Genomic DNA, 26,384 nt, shown 5'->3' on the forward strand with positions numbered 1-26,384 from the left:
GCAGCGGCCCCGCCGCCCGCAGCCCTGAGGGCCCGGCCCGGCTCGGCCCGGCCCGGCGGCAGGTGAGAGCGGCCCCGCGGTGCGGCTTCCCCGGGCGGGACCCTTCCCTGGGGAGCGGGGCGGCGGGACGGGCCCCTCGGGGCGGGACAGGCCTGGTGTGGAGGGGGCCACATTGGAGGGTGGAGGGTGGGGGGAGCCCCTGTGGCAGCCCCTCACAGCGCTTTGGGGGTCGCTGCGGAGGGCAGAGCCCACGGGGTGGGTGTAGCCCCTTCTGGGAGGGGGAAGCCCCTTCCCAGCTCCGGGGTGCGAGGGGAAGGTGTCTCTGGGGGCTCCCTCGGGGCGGGGGGAGAGCAAAGCTCCCCCTAAAAAAGCCGTGTTGCCCCTAAAAAACCCGTGTTTCCCCCTGAAAGCCGTGTTTCCTTTCCAAAAAGCCAAGCTTCCCCCCCGAAAGCAGTTTGTTCCCCAATATGCCATATGTTTCCTCCCCTAAAATCCATGCTTTCCCCCAAAAAGACATTTCCCCAAAAACCTCGCGTTTCCCCAGAAAAGCTATATGTTCTCCCTAAAAGCCACGATTCCCTAGAAAACCTCGTGTTTCCCCCAAAAAGACCCGTTTCTCTCCTAAGATCCCTATTTTCCTCTCGAAAAGCCATGTCTTCCTTTCAATGCCATGTTTGCCTCCTTAAAGCCATGTTTGGCCCCCCAATCTCCATCCTTCCCCCAGAAAAGCCATACTCCCACCCTAAAAAAAGAAAAAAGAAGAAGAAAATAAAATAAAAGACAAGCTTCTTTTTGCCCCTAAAATCCCTGTTTCCCCAGAATTCAGTGCTGGCACGGGGCAGTGCCAAGGCACAGGCTGGCAGTGCTGGCGGTGGGGGGAAATGGCATTTTTTAGGGTAAATACAGCTTTTAGGGGGAGAACATGGCTCTGGAAGGAAACAGCTTTGTTTGGGGGGCAAGTATGGTTTTTAGGGGGGGATTAGCAGCACTTGAAGGGCAGACATGGCTGGGGGGTGTCCCCAAAACCTCAGCTCGCCTTGGGTGGGTGTGAAAACAAAGGTGGGGCTCGGTCCCCGCTTGCTCCGGGCGCGGAGCCGCCTCTCCCCTCGCCGTGTGTCAGTGCCCCGGTGTGGGGGCAGCCGAGGTGCCCAGCCCGGCGCTTTGGGGTGTCCTCTGGGGTGTCTCTCCCCGTGGTCTCCCCCGCTCGGGGCTTTGGGAGCGTGGTTGGGACGGATTGGGGTTGGTGTTGTTGTCACGGCGGGGCTGGGCTGGGCTGGGCAGCGCTGCAGGGCTCGGCAGGAGCGATGCATTATCTCATCGTGCCCAGCCTCTCTCGGCTGCTCCAGCCGCCGTTCCCTCTCACTGAGGCCAGGCTGTCTCGCTGTTAATGACCCGAGCTCCGGGGGATGCTCGGAGAGGAACAAAAGGGGGGTCGGGAATGGGAGATAACCCCGGGAATGTCGTTTGTGCTCGGCTGGCTTTAATCACGCCTGGGAGCCGGCTGGGGTCAGCGGCTGGAGCTGTTCCCCGCGGCTGGGAGGGACGGGAATTGCGGGGAATGCCCGTGGAGGAGCTGCGGGGTGGGAAGGAGCCTTTCCCGCCTGTCCTTGGGGAGCGGAGCCTCCCGGGGCGGTGCCGCGGTGTCCTGACAAAGTGCTTTATATCGCGACATAACCTCGCAGTCTGTCTGGAGAGCGATGCCAGACTGGGAGCTTTCCTCATTCCCACAGCCCTGGGTGTTCCCACCACCATCTCTCCTTCCTTTTCCTCGTGCTGATGCCAGAGAAAGCCTGAAAACCAGGATTTTCCCCTCAGGTCGTGTCTCCTGGGCTTGGTGTTCCCTTGGTGTCACAAGCAGAGAAGAGAGCAAAACCTTGGGCAGAATTCCTGCTGTTCATGGAACCCAGAAGGGTTTGGGTTGGAAGGGCCTTGCAGACCATCCCCTGCTAAGGCAGGGGCACCTTCCCCTCTCTGCCAGGTCTCTCCAAGCCTTATCCAGCCTGGACGCTTTTCCAGGGCAGGGTGGTGCCTGTGTTGTGTTGTTCCATGGGGTTGGACTGGGTGCTGCTCTCCTGGAGTTGTGTAGGGCAGGGTGGTGCCAGTCTGGTGTTGTTCCATGGTGTTCTGTGGTGCCTGTGTTGTGTTGTTCCAGGGTGCTGGACTTGGTGCTGCTCTCCTGGAGTTGTGTAGGGCAGGGTGGTGCCTGTCTGGTGTTGTTCTGTGGTGCCTGTCCTGTGCTGTTCCATGCTGTTCTGTGGTGCCTGCCCTGTGTTGTTCCATGCTGTTCTGTGGTGCCTGTCCTGTGTTATTCCATGTTCTGTGGTGCCTGCCCTGTGCTGTTCCATGCTGCTCTCCCGGGGCTGTGTGTGGGGCGGTGGCACAGCCCCATCCCGTGGTTGTTTTGGCGTGGCAGGGATGTTTGTGTGTGTGGGTTTTTCCTGCTGTGCTCCCCGGAGTGTTCCCTGGCAGGTGACTCCACCCGGGCAGCGCCAGCATTGCTTTGCCAGGATGGCAGCTGAAGCTGTTGGGTTCAGAAAGACTCCAGGCAGTTTGACCGTTTTCTCTCGTGGGTTTTTACAGGCAGAGTGTACGATTTTTAATTTTAATTGGAGTTTACTCCAGCCTTTATTCCCTGGGCTCCGTTTTTCCCTGCATTTGTTTGTGGGAGCAGCCCTGAGGGAAGCTCACCTGCAGGACACGTGCTCCTGCCCTGCCTGGGCTTGGAATGAAGGTGGGGTTGGGTTATTCCCACTGCTGAACGGGGTGACCTGGGACTGGGGATTGCAGCCACTGCATCAGGCACCTTGTGCAGGGCTGTTTGCTGCCCAGGAGAGCTGGATGTGCTCCTGGTCCCGTCCTTGATCCCAGGAAATGGAATGTATACAGTCTGCACGTCTGCCAGGAGTGCCAGGTTTGGAGTGGGAGCTCAGGGATGGTGTGGCTGTGGGTTCCCAGTTTGGGGATGGTGTGACTGTGCATTCCCAGTTTGGGGATGGTGTGGCTGTGGATTTCCAGTTTGGGGATGGTGTGACTGTGCATTCCCAGTTTGGGGATGGTGTGACTGTGCATTCCCAGTTTGGGGATGGTGTGGCTGTGGATTTCCAGTTCAGAAATGGTGTGGCTGTGGATTTCCAGTTTGGGGATGGTGTGGCTGTGCATTCCCAGTTTGGGGATGGTGTGACTGTGGATTCCCAGTTTGGGGATGGTGTGACTGTGGATTTCCAGTTTGGGGATGGTGTCACTGTGGATTTCCAGTTTGGGGATGGTGTCACTGTGGATTTCCAGTTTGGGATGGTGTCGCTGTGGATATCCAGTTTGGGATGGTGTGGCTGTGGATTTCCAATTTGGGGATGCTATGGCAGTGCATTCCCAGCTCTGGCTGTGCATTCCCAGTTCAGGGCTGGTCTGGCTGTGCATTCCCAGTTCAGGAATAGTGTGGCTGTGCATTCCCAGTTCAGGGCTGGTCTGGCTGTGCATTCCCAGTTCAGGAATGGTGTGGCTGTGCATTCCCAGTTCAGGGCTGGTCTGGCTGTGCATTCCCAGTTCAGGAATGGTGTGGCTGTGCCTTTTCAGCTCAGGAATGTTCTGACTATGCATTCCCAGCTCTGGCAGTGCATTCCCAGTTTGGTGATGCTCTGACCATGCATTCCCAGCTCTGGCAGTGCACTCCCAGCTCAGGGATGCTCTGAGTATGCATTCCCAGCTCTGGCAGTGCACTCCCAGCTCCATGGAGTTCTGTTCCCAGGGTTCCAGGAGGTGCTGGCTTTGGGCACAGCCCGCTTCCATCCCAGCCCCTTGCACAGGATGTGAGCGAGGGCTGCTGGAAAAGGCTTCCCACTCTCTGTGTAAACAGAGCTGCGCCTCCAAGGGAAGCGATTCTTCCCTGTGTGTTCCGACAGGGCAGCTTGCTTGGAAAACATCCAGTCAGGATTTTCCTAAGGCTGGAGGTGGGAAAGCTTCAGGCTCTGACTCAGGAAAGGCAGCATCACCTGGAGACGGCTGTGAGGGCTTAGGAAAGGTGTTGGAGCTGGAGGCAGGCTCGGCTTTGGCCCAAATCCAGAGAAAAGCTGGGAAGAGGCCTCTGGGAAGTGCTGGTGTGCTCTAGGGCTGCTTCTGCAGGTAGGGGCTCCCTCCTGAGAACATTTCTGGGCTGTCCCCAGCAGCATCCAGGCTGTGCTGCCAGGAGCAGCCAGCTCAGCTTGTGATGGGCTTGGGAATCCAGGTCAGAATTCCTTTTGAACTCGCCTGCCTGGCTGGATCAAAGCAAAGCAGGGGTGACACATCCACGTGAAAAACGTGGCTGGTGTGGAGCAACCTGCAGCAGTCAGGGCTCTTCCTGGCAGGAATTTGCTGTTTCAGGAGCTGCTCTGGACTGTGTTCTCTCCCCCATTTCTATGGCAATCTTTAAATATTTATCTTTGCTTGCTGAACTCCCACTGCAACATCCGTGAGTGAGAATCCTCGTTTCCCACCCCATGGGAAACGTGGAGGCACCAGCAATTGGCAATTCCAATGCACTGCATCTCTCCTGGGTTCCAGACTCCTTTGGAAGCATTTCCTGCCTCTTTTTGTCTTGTACCTGTGCCAGTTTTATCATCATTTGGGGGTTTGGAGGCTTAAGGTAAGTTGGCAGAGCTGCTTTTATTTATTTGGAGCTTCTCTTTCCATGCCATGTTGGATGGGGCTTGGAGCAAATCTAGAAGGTGTCCCTGGAATGGGATGAGCTTTAAGGTCCTTTCTGACCTGAACCATTCCATGATTTTGACTCCCATCAGGTTTCAGTGGGCAGAAGATCATCTCTGGTTTGAGGAGTGATTTGAGGTTTTCTGGGTAAAAAGATCTCGGGTTTGAGAAGAGATTTGGGATTTTCTGGGTAAAAAGATCTTTGGTTTGAGGAATGATTTGAGGTTTTCTGGGTAAAAAGATCTCTGATTTCAGGAGTGATTTAGGATTTTCTGGGTAAAAAGATCTCTGATTTGAGGAATGATTTGGGGTTTTCTGGGTAAAAAGATCTCTGATTTCAGGAGCGATTTGGGGTTTTCTGCATGAAAAGCAGCTCAGAAATGTCAGAATCTCTCTGTGAGGTCGGGGTGGCTGTGGGAAGAGCTGTCCATCCCCAAACTTCTCACATCAGGGAATCTGGGACATGGATTAATCATTCCAGCTGGGTTTGTGTCACTCTGGAGAGGCTGCAGTGTGATTTATTTGTGCTTTAAAAGAGACTCACGAACCCTTTGGGTGCCATTATCCTCACGTTGAGCTGCCAGGGAAGGGGCTGGCCCTGGGAATCGCTGCCTTTTCTTGTCCCTGGGGCTGGATGCACACCAGAACCTTTTACCAGCTGCCCAAAACACCTGGAAGGAGAGAGCCCTTCCAGATGTGAGAACCCTTCCAGGTGTGAGAGCCCTTCCAGGTGTGAGAGCCCTTCCAGATGTGAGAGCCCTTCAGGTGCAGCTCCCTCTGAAGCAGCAGCCCTGTGGAATTCCTGCCTTCAGTTCCTCTGAGCCACCTTTAATCCGTGCTGCTCTTCCCAGAGCTGCTCTTGGGCCGGGTGTTTCCTCTCCCAGTCCCAGCAGCTGCTGGGAATTCCTGAAAGCTCCCAGATTTGGGGTTTTTGCAGACACCTTGGGTCTCAGGAGGGGCACAGGGGATGCTGTAGCCTGCTCTGATGCTTTGAGATCCCAGGGTTTCACACTGTATGACAATCAGGGATTTGCCCCATGGTGCTGGTTAATGGTGATTGTTGTGGTGACAAAGTGACACCTTGGGGAGTTCATTTTGTCGTTGAATGGTAGCAATGAACTTGAAATTTGCACAATTTCGCTGAATTTTTGTTTGCTGATTAACATAATATGGATCTGACTGCACTTTTTTGTTGTCTCTTTCTTAGTATTTGATGTTTAAGCCTCCCTAAACAGCCAGGCTTGAGGTGTGGCACAAAGGATGGAAGGATGGCTCCTGCTTTCCTCAATATCCAGTGCTTCTGCTTCCCCATGCATTGCTTTTCCCATTAGCTGAGGAATAAGAAAATCCTGTTCAAAACAAGAACAAATGCTCTTATTTATTCTGCTCAAATCAGTGGAAAGTGTAACAAATCCTCCTCCAGCCCATTGGGTGGGTCAGACTCATGGAGTCTGTTCCCAATGCAATCCCTGGGTTGTATTTTCCAATCCTGGCTCAGCTGTGCTTGGGGTTTGCCTGGTGCTTGGTGGGTGCTGTTCGCAGCCCCTCACAGCTCTCTGTGCTGACATTCCCTGGGCATTTAATCCCATTTCTCCCTTTCAGCCCAGGGCTCCAAGGGCAGGCAGAGCAATCCTTCCAGTTCTGTAATAACAGGGTGGCACTGCCACCACCCTGGGGCTGCTCTGCACCTCAGATCCATCCCTTCCCATCTGCTTTAACCCCTCAGAGATTCCAGGCAATCCCTGTTGCTCATTGCCTGCTCTTTGCTGGGAACTGGGTGGGATTTTTCCCCCACTGGGGTGCTGGTTTGGGGGGAGATATGGAGGGGCAGCTCTGAGAGCAGGGACAGCAGCCAGGGAAGGGCTGGGGCTGGCCCAGGGGGGTTTGGGCTGGAGATCTGCAAAGGCTCTTCCCCAGAGGGTGCTGGCACTGCCCAGGCTGCCCAGGGAATGGGCACAGCCCTGCCAGAGCTCCAGGACTGTGGGATCTCAGCACAGCAGTCCTGATGTGCAGAGACATCGAGGCAACCCTTGGGGGGCTCGGAGGTCCTGGAACGTTGCCAGAAGTGTCTGGTGGCTGGACTTTGATCCTGCACAGGAGATGACACCTGTATGAGGATGGGAGGATCTCACGGGGATAAATGGTGAAGGGATAGATTAATTATAGAGTGAAACACAGGTTTTAGAATCTCGGTACAGGGGGGTCTAGAGAAGTAAGATGGAGGAATTAGGGCGTGTCCTGTCCTTCTTCTTCTTAGCCTCCATCTTCTGTGGTGGTGGTGGCACTTTGAGATTGGTTCTTACTGAATGTGCACTTGTCAATAAGGGTGAAAGGCATTGGGGAACATAGGTAAATATCTTATACGTAGTTTTGGGTATAAAGATAAGTGACTGCCCCGAGGGCTCGCAGTGTGCTCATGGCTGACGTGCTGTGCAGACCTCTGTCGGGCCGAGAGAAAATCTTGTAGATAAAAACTGATAAACACTGAAGGGCGAGAAAAAACCTGAAGACTCCTTTGGTCCTTTGGAGCGCGGGCTGTCCCAAGGCTGTCCCGAGCCTTTCCAGGCCATCAAAAACAGCCGAGAACGGGACACAGGACAGGCTGGGATTGTTGGGGTGTCTGTGCAGGGCCAGGGGCTGGGTCTGATCCCTGTGGGTCCCTTCCAGCTCAGGACATTCCCTGGCTCTGTGCAGTCTGGCAGGAGGGGAGCTCCAGGAGAGCAGTCCCAGCTGCACTGCCAGGGAATGCCAGGGATGCTGCAGAGCACCAGGCTCACCCTGGCTCCCTGGGATGCCTCAGGGTCAGTCCTGTGGTGAAGCTGCTGTTTCCCTGGTGTTTCCCTGGTGTTTCCCTGGTGTTTCCCTGGTGTTTCCCTGGTGTTCCCCTGGTGTTCCCCTGGTGTTCCCCTGGTGTTCCCCTGGTGTTCCCCTGGTGTTCTCCTGGTGTTTCCCTGGTGTTTCCCTGGTGTTTCCCTGGTGTTTCCCTGGTGTTCCCCTGGTGTTCCCCTGGTGTTCCCCTGGTGTTCCCCTGGTGTTTCCCTGGTGTTTCCTTGGTGTTTCCTTGGTGTTTCCTTGGTGTTTCCCTGGTGTTCCCCTGGTGTTCCCCTGGTGTTCCCCTGGTGTTCCCCTGGTGTTCCTCTGCTCTTTCCCTGCTCTTTCCCTGCTCTTTCCCTGCTCTTTCCCTGCTCTTACCCTGCTCTTTCCCTGCTCTTTCCTCTTTCCCAGCCTTTTTTTTTTCCCAGCACTGCCCTTTGCCTACACCAACACCTCACCATGGCCCTTTAGGTTTGTAGGTTCTTCTCTCCATCCCCATTGCACAGCAAAGCGAGGTCTCCATAGGCTGCAATTGCAGAGCCTGGTGGGTGTCTGCCCTCCCTAATTCACATTTTCTGCTAGAAAAGCCCAGCCATGAATTCCAGCAGTGATTTGAGGTTTTCTGGGTAAAAAGATCTCTGATTTGAGGTTTTCTGGGTAAAAAGATCTTGGGTTTGAGGAATGATTTGGGATTTTCTGGGTAAAAAGATCTGTGATTTCAGGAGTGATTTAGGATTTTCTGGGTAAAAAGATCTCTGGCTTGAGGAGTGATTTGGGGTTTTCTGGGTAAAAAGATCTGTGATTTCAGGAGTGATTTAGGATTTTCTGGGTGAAAAGATCTCTGGTTTGAGGAGTGATTTGAGGTTTTCTGGGTGAAAAGATCTCTGGTTTCAGGAGCGATTTGGGGTTTTCTGCATGAAAAGCAGCTCAGAAATGTCAGGATCTGTCTGTGAGGTCGGGGTGGCTGTGGGAAGAGCTGTCCATCCCCAAACTTCAGCACCTCCATGGGGCTCAAGGAGGTGAAACACTGTTTGTTTTTCAGGAATATCACACTTCCCATCACCTTTTTAGGTTTTTATTAGGGCAGCAAAGAATCCTGGAATGGTTTGGATTGGGAGGGACCTGAAAGCCCACCCAGTGCCACCCCTGCCATGGCAGGGACACCTTCCCCTGTCCCAGGCTGCTCCAAGCCCTGTCCAGCCTGGCCTTGGGCACTGCCAGGGATCCAGGGGCAGCCAGAGCTGCTCTGGGCACCTGTGCCAGTGTCCCGTTCTCGGCTGTTTTTGATGGCCTGGAAAGGCTTGGGATGGCCTTGGGACAGCCCGCGCTCCAAAGGACCAAAGGAGTCTTCAGGTTTTTTCTCGCCCTTCAGTGTTTATCAGTTTTTATCTACAATATTTTCTCCCGGCCCGACAGAGGTCTGCACAGCACGTCAGCCATGGACACACTGAGAGCCCTCGGGGCGGTCACTTATCTTTATACCCAAAACTACGTGTAAGATATTTACCTATTTTCCCCAATGCCTTTCACCCTCATTGACAAGTGCACTTTTAGTAAGAACCAATCCCAAAGTGCCACCACCACCACAGAAGATGGAGGCCGAGAAGAAGAAGAAGAAGAAGAAGGACAGGACACGCCCCAATTCCTCCATTTTGTTTCTCTAGACCCCCCTGTACCGAGATTCTAAAACCTGTGTTTCACACTATAATTAACCTATCCCTTCACCATTTATCCCAGTGTGATCCTCCCATCCTCACACAGGTGTCGTCTCCTGTGCAGGATCAAAGTCCAGCCACTTCTGGCAACATTCCAGGACCTCCGAGCCCCCCAAGGATTGCCTCGATGTCTCTGCACATCAGGACTGCTGTGCTGAGATCCCACATGCCAGGGCCTGGGAAGGATTTATCCCAGATCCCATGTGAACCTCCTCTCTCTCAGTGGAAGAGGAGAGGAGGTTCACAAGGTCCCTTGTCCTGGTTAAAAGTCCCTTCCCGTGTTTCTGGCGGCTCCCTCTGTTCCCAGCTGCCTGCACAGCCCTCTGAGCTCTGCAAACCTCTGCTCCCTCAATCCCTATGCTGCTGAGGCTCTGTTAACCCCAACCTCTCGTGGCTTTTGTTCTTTACCTGCAAATTTGGGTTAGCTGTGGAATGTGGACGGCTGGAATGTTGGAGGCATCGTTTCAGGTTGTGTCTCTGTGGTCAGACCTGGTGTCTGTCTGTGCTGGAAACTCCTTTTGTTCCACCCGAGAGAGGGAAAATACCAAATACCTTCCTTATTGTTTTGAGTGTTTAGCAAACAGATCTGCCTTTAAACCTCCTTTAAAGCCCTGGTGTGATCCAGCCCTGCTCCTGCTGGGGATGGTTCATCCCTGCCTGGGAGCTTCCATCAAAGGGGAATGGCAGGGCTGGGCATGAAGGGGAGCACAGACAGCTTTGGTGTGAGACACAGCCAGGGGGCACCCCAAAAGCACCATTTGGGGGTGTGTGACACTGCTGTGTCCCAAGAGGGCAGTTTGGGGTGCTCATCCCTGGTGATGTCCATGTGGAGGTGGTGGTGGTGTCCTGCTTGCTAACAGGAACATTGCATCAGTCCCACTGCCCAGTCAGCAGTGTGTCTGAAAGCCCTGGGCATCGATTCCAATCAAACCTTGGCCAGCCAGGCTGCAATAAAATGGGTTTTTTACAGTGTATCTTTCTCTTTTTATGGCTTGAAAGTCAGCAGCCTTGAGCTCAGCTTTGCTTTGGGTGCAAGGTCTGGGGGGTGTTTGTGACTTGTGTGTTTTTGCAGGGGGAGGAAGGTTGTGGTTGGTGAATCTGGGCTGAAGAATAACTTGGTTTATTGCGAAAATAAAATTGTTACACCCCCCAACTCCTCCTTTGCCACTGCCTGGGGCTGGGCAGGAGCCAGGTGTGCCCAGGGCAAGAGGGCAACGGCCCCTGGCTGGTCCCAGGATGTGGCACTTGGGGACAGGGTTTAGTGGGGACAGGGTTTATTTGGGACAGGGTTTAGTGGGGACAGGGTTTATTTGGGATAGGGTTTAGTGGGGACAGGGTTTAGTGGGGACATGGTTTATTTGGGACAGGGTTTAGTGGGGACAGGGTTTAGTGGGGACATGGTTTATTTGGGACGGGGTTTAGTGGGGACAGGGTTTATTTGGGACAGGGTTTAGTGGGGACAGGATAGGGCTGGGGGAACAATGGACTCTGATCCTGTAGGGTTTTTCCAGCCATACCAATTCCATGGTTCTGTGCTGGATGTGTGGGTGCTGCCATGACCATGTCATGATGGAGAAGCAGAGGCTGGAGCATGAGCACCCACAGCAGGAGAGCCCTGACCTTGGCCTGGCTGTGCTTGGCTTCATTTTCCTGAAACTCCATCCTTTGTTCCCACCACAAAACATCCAACCTGATGTGTTGGACACCACAATCCTGCCTGGCTGTCCCACCAGAGATTGCCTGGGTTCTCTGCACAGCACAGAGGTGAATCCTGGTTGTTCCCAGCTTCTGGAAGTGCTGGTGGTTTCTGAAGGAGGTTTTGTGTCCAGCCCTCGGTGGAGTTTTGGAAACAAAGCTGACTTTGCTTTCCCTCTCACTGATTCCTGATCCTGCTGCTCCCTCTCCCTGGTTCAGCAGGAGCAGAAAGGCCTCAAGGATCCTTCTCTAGGATCCAGTAGGTTCAGGTGGGATATTGGGATAAATCCTTCCGTGTGAGGGTGGGCAGCCCTGGCACAGGTGCCCAGAGCAGCTGGGGCTGCCCCTGGATCCCTGGCAGTGCCCAAGGCCAGGCTGGACATTGGTGTCACAGACATCTTTTCATTAAAAATCTTTCTTTAAGATTTTTTCCTCCTGAGAAGCTGAGAGGCCTCAGGGACAGAATGTAAGCATTGATTGTCTGCTGCATGGAATGCTCGGGTGCATCTGGGATTGGTCTCATGTAGATGTTTATAATTAAAGCAATTATAATTATAAAACAATCTCTGGCCAATCACAGCAGAGCTGGCTCGGACAGAGACTCTGAGACAGCTGCTTTTGTTATCATTCTTTTATTTTCTATTCTTAGCCAGCCTTCTGAGATGAGAACTTTTCCTTCTATTCTTTTAGTGTAGTTTTAATGTAATATATATATATATATATATATAATGTAATATATATACCATAAAATAATAAATCAAGACTTCTGAACATAGAGTCAACATTCTCTATGTTCTCAACCCCTGTGAGCACTGTCACACATTGGGGCTTGCAGCCACCTGGGACAGTGGGAGGTGTCCCTGCCCATGGAACAAGATGAGCTTTAGGTCCCTCCCAACCCAAACCATTCCATGATTGCACCATCCTCAGTGCCCCCAAGTTCCCTGAGACTGGAAAGGGACTGGGAGCATCCTCAGCAAAGGCAGGAGAGCTCCAAATCCTAGAGATGGAGGAGGAGGAGGCCTGATACCCCCACACCCCATGCAGGGTAGGAAATGCCATTTTCCTGTTCCCCACCTGCCTGGGGGCTGCAGGAGCTCCAGCCCTCACCTTTCCTGCAGGACACGTGGGGACAATGGGGACAATGGGGACAATGGGGACAATGCCTTCCCTGGGCATCCCCCACTGCTGCTCTGCAGAGAATGGACTTGAATAAAATAATCCCACAAACCCCTCATGCAGCCAGTCAGAAAATCAGGAATGAAGAATCCTTTTTATTTAATTTAATGTAATTTAATTTAATTTAATTTAATGTATTTTTATTATGAAATTAAATTAATTAATTTTTATAATATATTATATAACATATATATAATATAATAAATTAAATTAAATTAATTAAATGAAGGCATCCAGGGTGTTTGGGTGTTTTGTTAACAAACCCTTTCCTGAGATATCTCCACGTTTTTCATTTGGTTATTCTGCCTGGGCAGCTGGAACAAACAGTGTGTCTTGAGCCCCATGGAGTTTCCATTTCCTGGATGGAAACCCAGGACTTGCAGGAGTTTTTTTTTCAGGCTGGTTTTTCAGGTGAGCAGAATTGGGCTGGATTTAGGTCGCTGGCTGTGTTTTCCTCGTGGTTCCATTCTAAATTCCCTTCATTTGTGCAGATGAACCAGTTTTGGTGCCTTTGGGAGGTGCCAGGGCTTGTGGGGCTCAGGGAATGCTGTGACATCGTCACAGGCTGTCCTCAGACAATTCTCCACAGCTTCCCAAGAGCTCCTGTGACAACAATTCCCAGGATCTCCCAGTGTGGCTTTGCTCAGCATTCCTGATCGGGAATTCATGCCAGTAAATCATCCTGAGCAGTTTTAAATAAATGTTTTTATCCTGTAAAGTTCATCCTCCCACAGCAGATACTGCACCAGGAGGAGCAGCTGCCCTTTTTCTTGGAAAAATCTCAATTTTCCAGCTTTAAAAGCTTCTGTTTGCTTGCTCTGGGGTTATTCTGGGTTTTGGGGCTTGCAGGGAGTTCAGTTTGCAGATGGAGCGGGATTTGTTTGCTGGGAAAGCTGAGGTGATAATTGGAATTCAGGGCTTGGCGGGGGCCGGCAGAGGGAGCGTGTGAGCCCCAAATCCTCCTCATTTCCTGCTAAATTTAGGGGATTTCAGGAAAAGGTGCTGATTATTGCACCTGAGCAGCTCCTCTTGTGATGCCAGGGAGATTTTGGCACATTTAAAACAAATCCAGCTCTTTTAAGGGTAATAATATTGTCCAAAATAATGGAAATTCTCCAAATCCATGCATCCATAACAAGCGGAAGGTTTGGTGGATGGTGGAGATTTTGGATTTTTCATGGCTTTCTGCAGGGATATTTAAGGATTGTCTTTTTTGGTGTGGAAAGGCAAATACAGAACTCCCAGGAATTGTGTTTTCAGGTTTGTTTTTCATGTGAGCAAAACCAGGCTGGATTTTGGGTCAGTTGAAGTGTTTTCCTTGTGCTTTCATTATAAACTTCCTGCATATTACTTCATATTTCATATTAAGATTTTATTACACTTTGGAGCCATTTGGAGAAATAACAATGATAATGACAATGACAGTACTAATAATAATAATAATAATAATAATAATAATAATAATAATTCCCTATATACACAATAATGATAATAAAATTTCCCTATATACATACTACTACTACTACTACTAATAATAATAATAATAATAATTCCCCTATGTACACCTCAAGTGTGGTGTCATTAAACTCTGCTTCCCCTTTTCCTGTGAACCCCACACCAAAAAGTCCCTCAAAGCTCAGCTCCCAGGTTTGTATTCCTCCAATAAATCCAGGATAACTCCCCCACATTTTCATTCTGGGTTTCAGTGCATTCATTTTGTGGGAAAACAGATTCAGCAGGATTTGTTTGTAGGTTGCTGTGCTGTTTGTGCAATAAATCCTGCTGTGTAATGTCACGCTGCTGCTTATTTTTGAACTGAAATCTGGGAATAAAATGAGCAGGAATCTGGAATAGCCAAGGATCACTGGGCTGGGAGGAATTCCTGGGATCTTGGTACCTTTTTATTACAGAAATATCAACCAAAATTCAGCTGCAGTGGTGCAGGTGCAGGACAATGGGCAGCAGTAAAAATGATGTAATTTGGATTTTTTTCCTGAAGTCCCCAAACCCACAGTTCTAACAGGCAAAACCATCACAGGGAGGAAATGGTGAAATTTTCAACCTTGCAGATGGAATTTAGGAATCCTTTCTTTTCCTGGGTGACTTGTGTGAAAGAAAAACAATTTTGTGTTGGAAAAATAAAGGGAAAAGCAGTTCAAAGAGCCCTTGGAGCTGCCTGTTTTGCAGGGATAAGGAACATCCATGGTTCTGGTGTTCCTGAGGTCTCACTCTGCACACACAGGATGTTGCTCATCCCACAGCTTCCCAGAGGCTGTATTTTCTTTTTTTGGTCTAAAATCTGCTTTTTTCCCCCATTGTTGAGCTTGCCCAGCAGTTGATTTCTAAAAGGGTCAGTTCCAGCTGCTGCAGGCTGGGGAGGACTGGAAATGTTGTTTTATTTCATGGTGTTTATCCCAGTCCTGAATCCCGTGGTTCCCACGGACCTGTCACTCCCTGTGCTGCTGCTTTTATAAAACATCATTCTTCTCCTTGGAAATAGTGCTGGATTTTCATCTTTTCACCCCAGAAAAGCTCTCAGGGCTTCTTTTAGAGCAAAACCAGGATCAGGGAAAGCTGCAGTGAAGTCCTTGATGGCACAGCTGGGGAGACAAACACAAAAATACTGAAATTGTGGAAAGAATCCTTCCCATAGAGATAAGATTTTTTTTTAAAGGAAAAATGAACCATTTCTGTCTGCTGGAAGAGGATTTTTAATTGAACTGGGGCAGACAATCAGCCAGAAGTGTGGCTGTCCCCAGAGTGTCCCCTGGAGACGCTGGCACACAGAAAAAGCCATTCCAAAGTATGAGGAAGAGTCTGGAGCAGGTCGGAGACAGCTGCTGCCTTCCACCCCCAAATTACCACCAGGGCTCCTGATTGCCAGGTGCAATGAAATAATGAAATAGTGAAATCATGAAATAATGAAATCCCTCTCTCCTGGCAGCCCCAGCCCTGGGCCAGCTGGACTAGGTCCTCTCTCACACCTGGAATCCTCTTCTCTTCTCTTCTCTTCTCTTCTCTTCTCTTCTCTTCTCTTCTCTTCTCTTCTCTTCTCTTCTCTTCTCTTCTCTTCTCTTCTCTTCTTCTCTTCTCCCTTCCCTAACCTTCCCTTTTCCTTTCCTTTCCTTCCCAAACCTTCCCAAACCTTCCCTTCCCGTTTTCCTTTCCTTTTTCCTTCCCTTTTTTCTTTCCTTTCCTTTTTTCTTTCCTTTTTCCTTTTCTTCCTGGTGGGAGCAGCAGCTCCTCCTTGGAGGGAGCATTCCCTGTGTTCCTGGTGGAAATGAGCTGTCTGCAGTGATTCAGGATCAGTGCTCAGCCTCTCATTGCCATTCAGCAGCTTGCCCTAGGAGGCTTTTTTCCATCAAATCCATAAAAAGAGGAGGGAAAAGGGCAGGTCAACAACCCTGCAGGTTCAAGCACTTCCTGAAGCAGTTGTGGAGAGGAGGATCCAGCTCAAGAGAGAGCCACCAGTGTCACCCAGGCCTGAGCTTTGGGCTCCATGGGACCAGGAAAGGACCCTGCAGGTAGGAAAAGCTCCTTGGAGCAGGAGGGGATTTGCAGGAGCACCTTTGGAGCAGTGCTGCAACCCCGTGGGGTTATTTTTTATATAATTAATATATAATTATTTTAATATTCCTCAGCTGTTTGTTCCAGATAATTACTTCAGGAATAAATAGCAGGTTCTTAACTAATTTCAGGAGGGGAGAGAGGGGAAAATGGAAGTGCTCTGAGAGGAGGAAGAGGATTGTGGAATGTTTTGGCAGCTCTCAGGAAAGGGCAGGGAGATTCCATTGGCGCCGCGCTCCCGCTGCCCTTCCAGCCCTTCCTGGAGCAGCTGCCACTCCTTGCTCCAGTCCAGGTTGATTCCTGACACCCCAAAATCCTTCCCAGTGCTGGGATAGACATTTCTGTGGGACAGCAGGGCTCTGGGGTGCAGAATATCATGGAGTGTTTGGGGGATGTGTCGGTGTTTTCAGGGCTCGATCCGATCCCGGAGTTAATTGGATTGCAGCCACTTTGGGATGAGACACAACTGCTTAAATCTCTTGATTGCAGCTTTTTGAGTGCTCAGAGATTCATTTTAGCCCAGGTACAAAGTGGAGCCCAGTGTGGTGCAAGCAGAGAGCACCTGGAGGGGCAGGATGAGGGAGAAAGCACCTCTTGCATCACCCAAAAATGCAGGAACACTCAGTTCTGCTTCTGGAATAACCAGTAAAACCCCAGGTGTGGGATTTTCCCTCATGGATCTGCTGAATAACTGGCAGCAGGAGCTGCTGGGATGCTTTAGCTCTTTCTTGCCAACTGCCTGGGTTCTTTTTCCTTTTTCTGTATTGGAGCAGGGTTTTAGGACAGGGCTTTGCTTTACATTTCAGGGTTGGTTATTCCCACTCTGCCCTTCCAAACAAAATCCACATCCGTGGCAGGTCAAGCTTGGAGGGTTATTTTGACAGTGAGCTGCCTTTTGGGAGCTGGGTTTATTGCTGGCCTTGTTTTCTTCCAAAAAAAGAACACAGCGTGGGTGTGAAAACTCTGAGGATGGTTATTCCTTCTGTTCAAACGTTTAGGAAACAAGGATTTACCAAAGGAGATGCTTTGGAATATTTATAATATTATCAAGTGGCTTGGGAAGAGCAGACACAACTCAGTGGAGCTTCTCCATCCTCAGATATGCTATTTGGGGCTCCTCCCACTGTTCTAAAGATGATTTTTGGTGGTTTGTGTCTGGGATCAGCCTGCCGTGTTGGGTTATTCCTGAGCCTGCTCCAGAGGATCCAAATTGGGATTTACTAGCAGGAAAACACCTCTTTCTAGTGGGTGTGCATTCCTGCACTTCCCACGACCCTCTCCAGCAGCATTTGGACATTATTTAGAGCACAAATAAAAGTTGTTGGGGTCACATAAGGTCCTGACAGCCCCCTGGTCCATCACCACTGTCCCCGGGCCAGAGGTAAAAACTCCTGCTCAGGGTTCTGGTGGGGCTGGAGGATGTGAAACCCCTGACTCCTGTGGGAGAGGAGCTGCTCTGTGATCCCAGGCTGGGAGGGAGGGAGGGACAGACCCTCCTGTCCTTCTGTATCCTGAGCAGGAGCACAGCCCCATTCCAGCCTGGAGCATGGAGCATGGCTCAATCCCAGCCTGGAGCACAGCCCCATCCTGGGCAGGGGCACAGCCCCATCCTGGGCACAGCCCCATCCTGGGCAGGGGCACAGCCCCATCATGGGCAGGGGCACAGCCCCATCCTGGGCAGAGCACAGCCCCATCATGGGCAGGGGCACAGCCCCATCCTGGGCAGGAGCACAGCCCCATCCTGGGCAGGGGCACAGCCCCATCCTGGGCAGAGCACAGCCCCATCCTGGGCACAGCCCCATCCTGGGCAGGGGCACAGCCCCATCCTGGGCAGAGCACAGCCCCATCCTGGGCACAGCCCCATCCTGGGCAGGGGCACAGCCCCATCCTGGGCACAGCCCCATCCTGGGCAGAGCACAGCCCCATCCTGGGCAGGGGCACAGCCCCATCCTGGGCAGGGGCACAGCCCCATCCTGGGCAGGGGCACGGCCCCATCCTGGGCAGGGGCACGGCCCCATCCTGGGCAGGGGCACAGCCCCATCCTGGGCACAGCCCCATCCTGGGCAGGGGCACGGCCCCATCCTGGGCAGGGGCACAGCCCCATCCTGGGCAGGAGCACAGCCCCATCCTGGGCAGGGGCACGGCCCCATCCTGGGCAGGGGCACAGCCCCATCCTGGGCAGGAACACCAGCAGTGCTGGCTCCGTGCTGTGTCAGGATGGAAACCAGCACAGGCACTTCCCAGCCACAGATGCCTTTGCTTGGAAAAGGCCCAACCCGCCATTCTTTCATATTTTTTAGCACAACTCCACTTTTCCTTTCCCTCAGTCCCTGGGAGCTCGTGCCTGTTCTGTGTGAGGTGGGTTCCTGGCAGCAGCAGCAGTGCCCCTGTCACAGAGTTTGGGTTCCAGCCTCTGTCCCAGACAACTTTAATGAAAAATCCTTTCCTTAGGATTTTTTCTCCTGAGAAGCTGAGAGGCCTCAAGAACAAAATCTAAGCAATGGTTATCTGCTGCTATGGAACACAACAGGTGCATCTGTGATTGGTCTCATGTTAGTTTGTTTGTAATTAATGGCCAATCACAGTCAGCTGGCTCGGGCTCTCTGTCCGAGCCACAAACCTTTGTTATCATTCCTTCCTGTTCTATTCTCAGCCAGCCTTCTGATGAAACCTTTTCTTCTATTCTTTTAGTATAGTTTTAATGTAATATATATCATAAAATAATAAATCAAGCCTTCTGAAGCAAGAGATCCTCATCTCTTCTCCACTCCAAGAACCCCTGTGAACACTTCACAAGCCTCCCCTGCACAGCAGTGACTCCAGCAGGGATTTCTGACATGGGAAACGTGCTGAGTTCTGCCGTGGTTCCTCCCACAGATTGACAGCCCTGTGCATTTCCCAAAGCTGCTTCCTCAGGGAACCTGACAGCGCTGGGGACTGGTGCTGTCGCCTGTCACTTTCCTGGGCATGAACTGGTTGCCATGGAAAGCTTTCCCACTCCGTGTCTCCCCCACCTGCCATTCCCACAGCATGGGAAAACCCTGGATTATAACAGCAGCTCGGGTTATTCCTGAGAAATAAACCTTGTTTATAAATCAGGTCGATGACCCAAGGTGATGTGGTGTAACATGGGGTTTGTTACCAGGGTATTTCTGTATCAGGGTGTTTCTGTATCAGGGTGTTTATCCTGCTAGGTAGCCCACGTTAAACCCTGACATCAATAACTTCAATTCCTTCCAGCTGTATTTTCTGGGATAGCTGGGATTTGGAAAAAATAATGATAATATTCTTATATTGGAGGATGTTAGGGAAAAGCTGTCTTGGTTTGCTTCCTGGCCTGCTGCAGGTTGAGTTTCTCCTATGGACTGTGTGGATTTGTCTCCAGTAATCCAGGTCAGCTCAGGGCTGGGGGAAGGCTGGGCAGCCTCTGCCTTGTGGGCTTGGGAGGAACCCAAAGAACAGGGAGCTTGCCCTGGTTTGGGTCCTTTCCTCATGCTAGGAAAGGATAAAAAGGGAATTTCTGGAGAAGAAAGCCCCATGTCATCCCCAGGAGCTGTTACTGTGGTTTGGGTTAAGGATCCAGGAGCAGTGAGGGAGCTGCTGCTCCCTTGGTCTCCACTCAGCCACCTTGGAAGGGAAAAGTGTTGCTGCTGTGCTCAGGACAGGCTGTTTGTCTGGATTTGCATGGATTTAACCTCACACTGTGCCAGCTGTCCAAACTGGACACAGCCACTCGTTAAGGTGGATTTATTTCATGACACTTTTCTGTCATCGAGGTGTCACCTTACACTGGGGATGTTGGGAATAGCTGGAGATACAACTCTGCTCTCCCAGCCTTCCATCAGCAATAAATCCTGGGGGGATTTGCTTTCCTCACCTCCTGCCAGCCAGGGCTGTGTGCAGGTATTTCACAAATAAAGGGAAAAGGGTGCTGGAAACGAGGCAGGGCATTTTCCCCCCCAAAGAGTTGTTTGGGGTAAAACAGCCTGGCTGGCAGAACAGGTTCCACAGGGACTGTAAATGTCCTGTGATCCTGTCTCAGCTCGGGTGAGGTTCCCCAGGGATCCTTTCCCCATCCCAGCTGGGCAGGGCAGGGCAGGGCAGGGCGAGGCGACGTCTCCTCGTGCCCAGCGAGGGAGCAGCAGCTCCAGGGCTTGGCTTTGGCTCTCTGCTCCCCACTGCAGGGTGGGGAGGGATGGAGTGACCTGGGAAAGCCCTTCCTAAACCCTCAGCTGCTGCAAAACTGCAAAACCACCTCGTGCACTCGGTGATTGCTGTGGCACAGCCCTCTGGTGTGGCACACAACTCTCAGTGTGCTCCGTGTGCTCGAGTTCTGGTTGATAATTGCTGGCCCCAGATGTGCAGGGTGTCTGTGTTTCTGTCTCCGTTTCAACCCATGCAACTGAAGAATGAGTCTGGACTCTTCACTTTTTGGTCTTGAGGTTGTTTATTAATTCTTACCTATAAAATTTTCTTTCTGCGCAGCTGAGATCTGCTCAGCAGGGCAGCCACAGGCACTCTGTGTTGTCCTTTTATACTACAAACTACCTATAACATATTTACCCTTAATTCCCAATTCCCATCAGTTATGTTAGACAGTGCACTTCTACTCTAAACCAATCCCAAAGTGCCAACATCACTGCAGAAAATGGGGAACAAGAAGAAGAAGAAAGGCTGGACGCACCCAAGTTCCTCCATCTTGTCCCCATAACCCCCAGACCAAAAATCCTAAAATCTGCATTTTCACCCTGTGATCATTTTGTCATTACACCATTCAAACCTGTGTGACTTTCATGTCCTCATACAAAGTTGGCAACTTGCTCCAGGGGTCAAAATCAAATCCCCAGGTGTTGTGGGCAGCATGCCAGGGTCTCTGAGCTCCCCAACGGGGTCCTTGGAAACTCTGGATACCCAGAGGGTTGCACTGAGTTCTGACACGTGTGACCTCCTTGTTGTCCCTTTTGGCAGCTGTGACAGGGGATGCCATGGCCAGCTCCTCAGACAGTGACCATGACTGTTCCTGGTGCTCCCTGTGACCTCCCTGTTGTCCCTTTTGGCAGCTGTGACAGGGGATGCCATGGCCAGCTCCTCGGACAGTGACGATGACGGGTTCATGGCCGTGGATGCAGAGGAGGCCGCCGTGGAAGGGACGATGGAGCAGGAGGAAGAGCCCCACACCGAGCTGGAGGTGGAGGAGCCCAGGCCCAGCTCCAGATCGATGCTGGAGCTGCCAGAAGAGGTTTTGGAATACATCCTGTCCTTCCTCTCTCCCTACCAGGAGCACAAAACCGCCGCCCTTGTCTGCAAACAGTGGTATCGACTGATCAAAGGTACAAGTGATGGCAGCAATTTCTCTGATTGTGGGGTTTGGAACCCAGCTCTCTTGTTTTCCCCTCAAACTCTGAAATCTGATTTCTGTGAAATCCCAGAGAAATCCTAACAGCCATGGGGTCCCTGGCTTTGCTCAAAGCAGGCCTGGAGCTGTGCAGAATTGAACCCCTCAGCGTAGAAAACCCAGAGGGGCCGTGAATTCCCATTCTGGAAGTGTCCAAGGCCAGACTGGACAGGGCTTGGAGTGCCCTGGGATAGTGGAAGGTCCCACCCTTAGCAGGGGTTGGAGCTGGATGAGCTTTGAGGTCCCTTCCAGCCCAAACTAAACCAAAGCCCAGCCCCAGGACAGAGCAGCTCCTCTGCTGCCTCTGGGTGCTCCCAGTGCTGCACTGGTGACCTTGGGTTGCAGCCTCCTCCCCAGAGCCCCTGCCAGTGTCCCATGGCTGATGGGGTTTTAATTGCACTTCATTTGCCTCTTGCTCAGTAATTAACATTCCCAAAGCTGCTGCTTCCAACAGCCCTGGCTCTGCTTCTTACAGCTCTGCTGGAGATAAGTGCAGCATAAAATCTGCATGAGTAGAGATGTGCATGTTCCAGCTTCCTGGAAGAGTAGCCCAGAGACACAGATCCTTCCTTTGCCTCTGCACACTCATTCCAGAGCCCTGTGGGGGTATTTTAATGCTGGAGAAGTATGATACAGCAAATAAGGAGGGAAAATTTGGACAAGGATACAAGCAGAACCTTCTGCTTCATTTTATTTTAATACATTGGGTGATTTCTGGTACCATTCTGTTGGGTGCACACTTTAATCATGAGCTTCATTTAAAAGCAAGGAGTTTCAGAGGAGAGCAGTTCAGTCCTAGGAAATGGGACAGGTTGCTGCACAAGGGGAACGTGCTCCTTCTGGAAAACAGGAGCGGGTGTTGCCATGGAAAGCTTTCCCACTCTGTGTCTCCACCACCTGCCATTCCCACAGCATGGGAAAACCCTGGATTAATGACAGCAGCTCAGGTTATTCCTGAGAAATAAACCTCGTTTATAAATCAGGTCGATTATAATGGGACAGGTTGCTGCACAAGGGGAATGTGCTCCTTGTGGAAAACAGGAGTGGGTGTCAGGTGAGGAATGCCCTTAGCAGACTGTGAGGTGATGGCTCATTTATGGATTTCTCCTCATCTGAAAGATCCCAGGCATTTCCCACTCTGCCCAGAGCTGAACAGGCTGGGGGTTAAAAAAACCACAGCTACCCCAGCAGGGCCCATGGCCCAAAATCCCCTTTTTTTGTGCATCCTTTTGGGGCAGCAGCTGCCCCCAGCCCTGGGGAAGGGCCTTTCCCAAGTGCTGCAGCTCCCAGTGGCTGCTTGGCTGTTTCCTGGATGGCCTGCAAGGGATGCAGCTGGGATGGACAAACAGCTGGGAGTCACCCCAGAGGGATGTGGGAAACTTCCCTGGAGCCCGGGGCTGAGCACAGCCTGGCTTTGGGCTGTGTCACCTCTCAGGGACGGGTGGTGCAGGGCAGCTGGGCCCTTCTGGGGCAGTTCCAGCCAAGGAAAGCTCTGGAGCCACCACCTGTGAGCTGTGCCCAGGGAGGTCACTCGAGGTAAACAATTGATTCGTGTTCTCCTGGTTCATTTTTCCTGTTTGCCAGGATACATCTGCTGTGCACTCCTGGAGCTCACATTCCCTTTCCCGTGTGACTCTCAGGGATCAGCTCCTCAAGGACCCCAAGCTTTATATTTTATTTTAAAAACCCCTTCTTGCTTTGTATCCCAGAGTGGGATTTCTTGCTGGGGGTGTTCCTGGCACAGGACTTGGGGAAAAACTCTTGGCAGGTTGTGGCATCCTCAGTGCAGGTGCCACCAAGTGTCTGCTGAGCTGCTGCTGCAGCCAGAAACCTTCTCCAGACCCTTTTGTCTCCTCAGGGAGCAGCCTCTGGCCCATTCCAGAATTAGTGGCAGCCTTGGAGCATCCCTGTTGATTTTTATCACTCCGGTTCATTTCAGATCCCTGGCCAGTACCTGCATTCACACTCTCACAAGTTGATTATTGCACTGAGGCCCCTCAAGAGAAGGGAGCTGCCCCTTGGGGTGTGCTGAGGGAACAGGGTGCAGCACAGAGGGCTGAGCACAAGCTCCCCACAGCACCCCAGTGCTTCCTTCCTTTCCAAAGGCTCCGCTTCCCGACTGGAGCTGCCGGGATGTCGTGACCTGGCCGGTGCATGCTGCTGACTTCCACATTTGCAGAGTTCCCTTGTCTTTATTCCTTTAATCCCCACATTCCCAGCGTGGTTCTAACCCAAACACGGGGCTTTGCAGCTGCTGTCATCGTGCAGGCACAGTTTGTTCCCTGTAGGAGCATCGGGGGTAGCATAGTCGGGACAGATGGACACGAGAGATCTCTGCAGCCAGGTCAGGAACTTGGGGTTTATTGCAAAGGGCCTGGGTGCAGGGCCCTGCTGGGAGCTGCCAAACACAGCTGGAGCAGGGCTGGGAGAGGAGAGGGGCAGAGAGGATGAGAGGGTGAGAGAGTAAAAGGGTAAGAGAGCGAGGTTCCCATTACAATACCATAAATCTTCTCCTGTGTTGAATATTCTGATTCTCACCAACCAATCCAGTACAAGATACAAATCCTGTAGCATTTCCATACAGCCTATAAGAATCATTGCATTACCATACTGTGTTACATTTTAAACCCTAAAAACTCCTCTTTGGGCCCCTTCTGCCAAGCTGTAGGGTCTGCTCTGACCCTTGGAGCTGCCTGCAAGCAGAGGGTGTTGTTTCATCAAAAGGGGATCACCTTCAGCTGGCCACACCATTATTTTCCTGTTGTTCAGTAGCCGAGGGATCTCAAAGCTTCCTTTCATTTCAATCTCACTTATAGTTTCTATATTCTCAAAATCTTCTGCCAGGCAATCATATTTATAAGGCTTTCCTGTTTCATCTCCCCCAGCAGTTCCCAGCTTTGCTGACAGTGTTGTTCTCTCCCCAGGTGTGGCCCATCAGTGCTACCACGGCTTTATCAAGGCAGTGCAGGAAGGGAACATCCAGTGGGAGAGCCGCACTTACCCCTACCCTGGCACCCCCATCACCCAGCGCTTCTCACACAGTGAGTATCCTGCAGTGCCCTGGCAGTGCCTCCCTGCATGGCAGCTGCTTCCCTGGGGGCTGGCAGTGCCATCTCTGGAGTCCCCATGGGCAGTGCCATCCCCTGGAGTCCCCATAGGCAGTGCCATGTCCTGGAATCCCCATAGGAGCTGCTTTCCTTGGGAGCTGGCAGTGCCATGCCTTGGAGTCCTCATGGGCAGTGCCATCTCTGGAGTCCCCATGGGCAATGCCATGCCCTGGAATCCCCATAGGAGCTGTCTCCCTTGGGACCTGGCAATGCCATCCCCTGGAATCCTGCTCCCATCGGGGGCTGGCAGTGCCATCCTCTGAAATCCCAATGGGCAATGCCGTGCCCTGGAATCCCCATAGGAGCTGTCTCCCTTGGGACCTGGCAATGCCACCCCCTGGGGTCCCCATGGGCAGTGCCATGCCCTGGAATCCCAATGGGAGCTGCTTCCCTTGGGACCTGGCAGTGCCATCTCCTGAAATCCCCATGGGCAGTGCCATGTCCTGGAATCCCACTGGGAGCTGCCTCCCTTAGGGGCTGGCAGTGCCATTCCCTAAAATCCCACTCCCATCAGGGGCTGGCAGTGCCATCCTCTGAAATCCCAATGGGCAATGCCATGCCCTGGAATCTCTATAGGAGCTGCCTCCCTTGGGGGCTGGCAGTGCCATCCCCTGGAATCCCACTGGGAGCTGCTTCTCTGAGAGGCTGGCAGAGCCATCCCCTGGAATCCCAATGGGAGCTGCCTCCCTGGGGGCTGGCAGTGCCACATGTGCCTCCCTCAGGGCTGGCAGTGCCACAGTCCCTCCCTGGGGGCTGCCAGTGCCACACGTGCCCATCTCCGCAGTGTTCAGCCCACAGCTGTGCCAAGGCTCAGCACAGAGCAGGGATTTGGGAGCTGCTGGTCCTGGTGGGCTCATTGATCCTGGGAAGTGTTGATGGAGTGGAAGGGGGTGGGATTGTGGCTTTCTGGTTGTGCAGGGATCGTTCTGCAGCTCTCCAGGCTGGAAAGCTCTCCCAGATCACAGGGTCAGCCCTTGACCAAAACGTGTCACCAAGTGTCACACCCAGGGATGGTGACTCCAGCACTGCCCTGGGCAGTCTGTGCCAGTGCCTGACCCCCTTTCCATGAAGGGATTTTCACAATATCCAACCTAAATCTCCCCTGGCACAGCAAGGGCTGCTGCCCTTGTCCTGTCCCTGTTCCCTGGAGCACAGCCTGACCCCCTGGCTGTCCCCTCCTGTCAGGAGCTGTGCAGAGCCACAAGGGCCCCCTGAGCCTCCTTTGCTCCAGGCTGAGCCCCTGCCCAGCTCCCTCAGCCTCTCCTGGTGCTCCAGCCCCTTTCCAGCTCTGTTCCCATCTCTGGACACGCTCCAGCCCCTCAGGGTCCTTGTGCTGAGGACCTGGAACTCTCCCCAGGATCTGGGCCTGAGCTTTGTGTCCCCCTCAGCCCCTGGGCTGGAGTCATTGCCATCAAAGCCAGTGGGTTTTGGGAAGAGCAGCACTCAGGGATGTGCAGCAGCTGCTGGCACAGTCCTCTACGTCTGTGAGGAAAACTGGGAATTCTCAGTGTGCTGGGCTCAAACTGAGCAGAGCTGCAGGTGGATTTGCTGACAAAAGGGAGCAATTCAGTCAACAGCACCACTCAATGTTTAGGTGAATTCTTCCCCTGCTTCCAAGATTCTGGAAGAGAACAGGAAGAGAAAAGATCCCTAACACAGTGCCACAGAGGGAAAGATACTGAAATAAACCCTGTTCTTTGGAGTGCAGCAGCATTGAGCTGCCTCAGCTCCAGCAAAAAAAAACACAACAAAAATTCCATCCTGTGACTTCAGCACAGAGTCTGAGCCCTCTGGGGGCCAGCTCTTCCAGGAAGCAAATTGCATTTTTTCTGAGGCAAGATAAACACGGTGCAAGCCCTGCCATTCCAAGAGCAGCAGGCAGCACATTTTCATCTTCCCAAGCAATAATTGATGAGGCAGCCGCTGCGCTGCCTCCTGCCAAGACAAGTCCGGGAGACGCTGCGGGGAGCTCTGGTGAAGTCATTGTGCTCTGCCCAGATACCCTGGCCTTCCTGGAGGATGAAAAGGCTCCGCAGTTCACAGCTCATTTTTAGCAGCGTTACTGAAGTGCTTATTAACGACTTCACACTTGCGTGTATTTCCCTTCAATTTTAGCAGCGGTTTTGCCACTGCTGAGCGCTCAGGCCAGCTAGAAATTGCCTGGAAAAGGCTCAGAGCTGCCCCAAAGAGCGCTGTGCGCTCTTTCCTTCATCCTGCTGCCTGCCACGG

At 52.2% G+C, this 26,384-nt stretch overlaps 1 protein-coding gene across 1 annotated transcript in view; it reads left to right on the plus strand.

Moving 5' to 3' along the window:
- Positions 1–26,384, plus strand: part of FBXO42 (F-box protein 42) — a 56,082-nt gene continuing 29,698 nt past the window's right edge. Inside the window, exons 1-3 of the mRNA XM_054291924.1 lie at positions 1–62; positions 20,714–20,983; positions 23,973–24,089. Of these exons, the coding sequence (XP_054147899.1) occupies positions 20,731–20,983; positions 23,973–24,089 (370 nt within the window). The 5' untranslated portion in view covers positions 1–62; positions 20,714–20,730. The remainder of the gene's footprint in view (positions 63–20,713; positions 20,984–23,972; positions 24,090–26,384) is intronic.

This window comes from Melozone crissalis, unplaced genomic scaffold (genome assembly GCF_028551555.1).
Source record: "Melozone crissalis strain CALT ecotype California unplaced genomic scaffold, PUWL_Pcris_2 ptg000107l_1, whole genome shotgun sequence".
Taxonomy (NCBI): domain Eukaryota; kingdom Metazoa; phylum Chordata; class Aves; order Passeriformes; family Passerellidae; genus Melozone; species Melozone crissalis.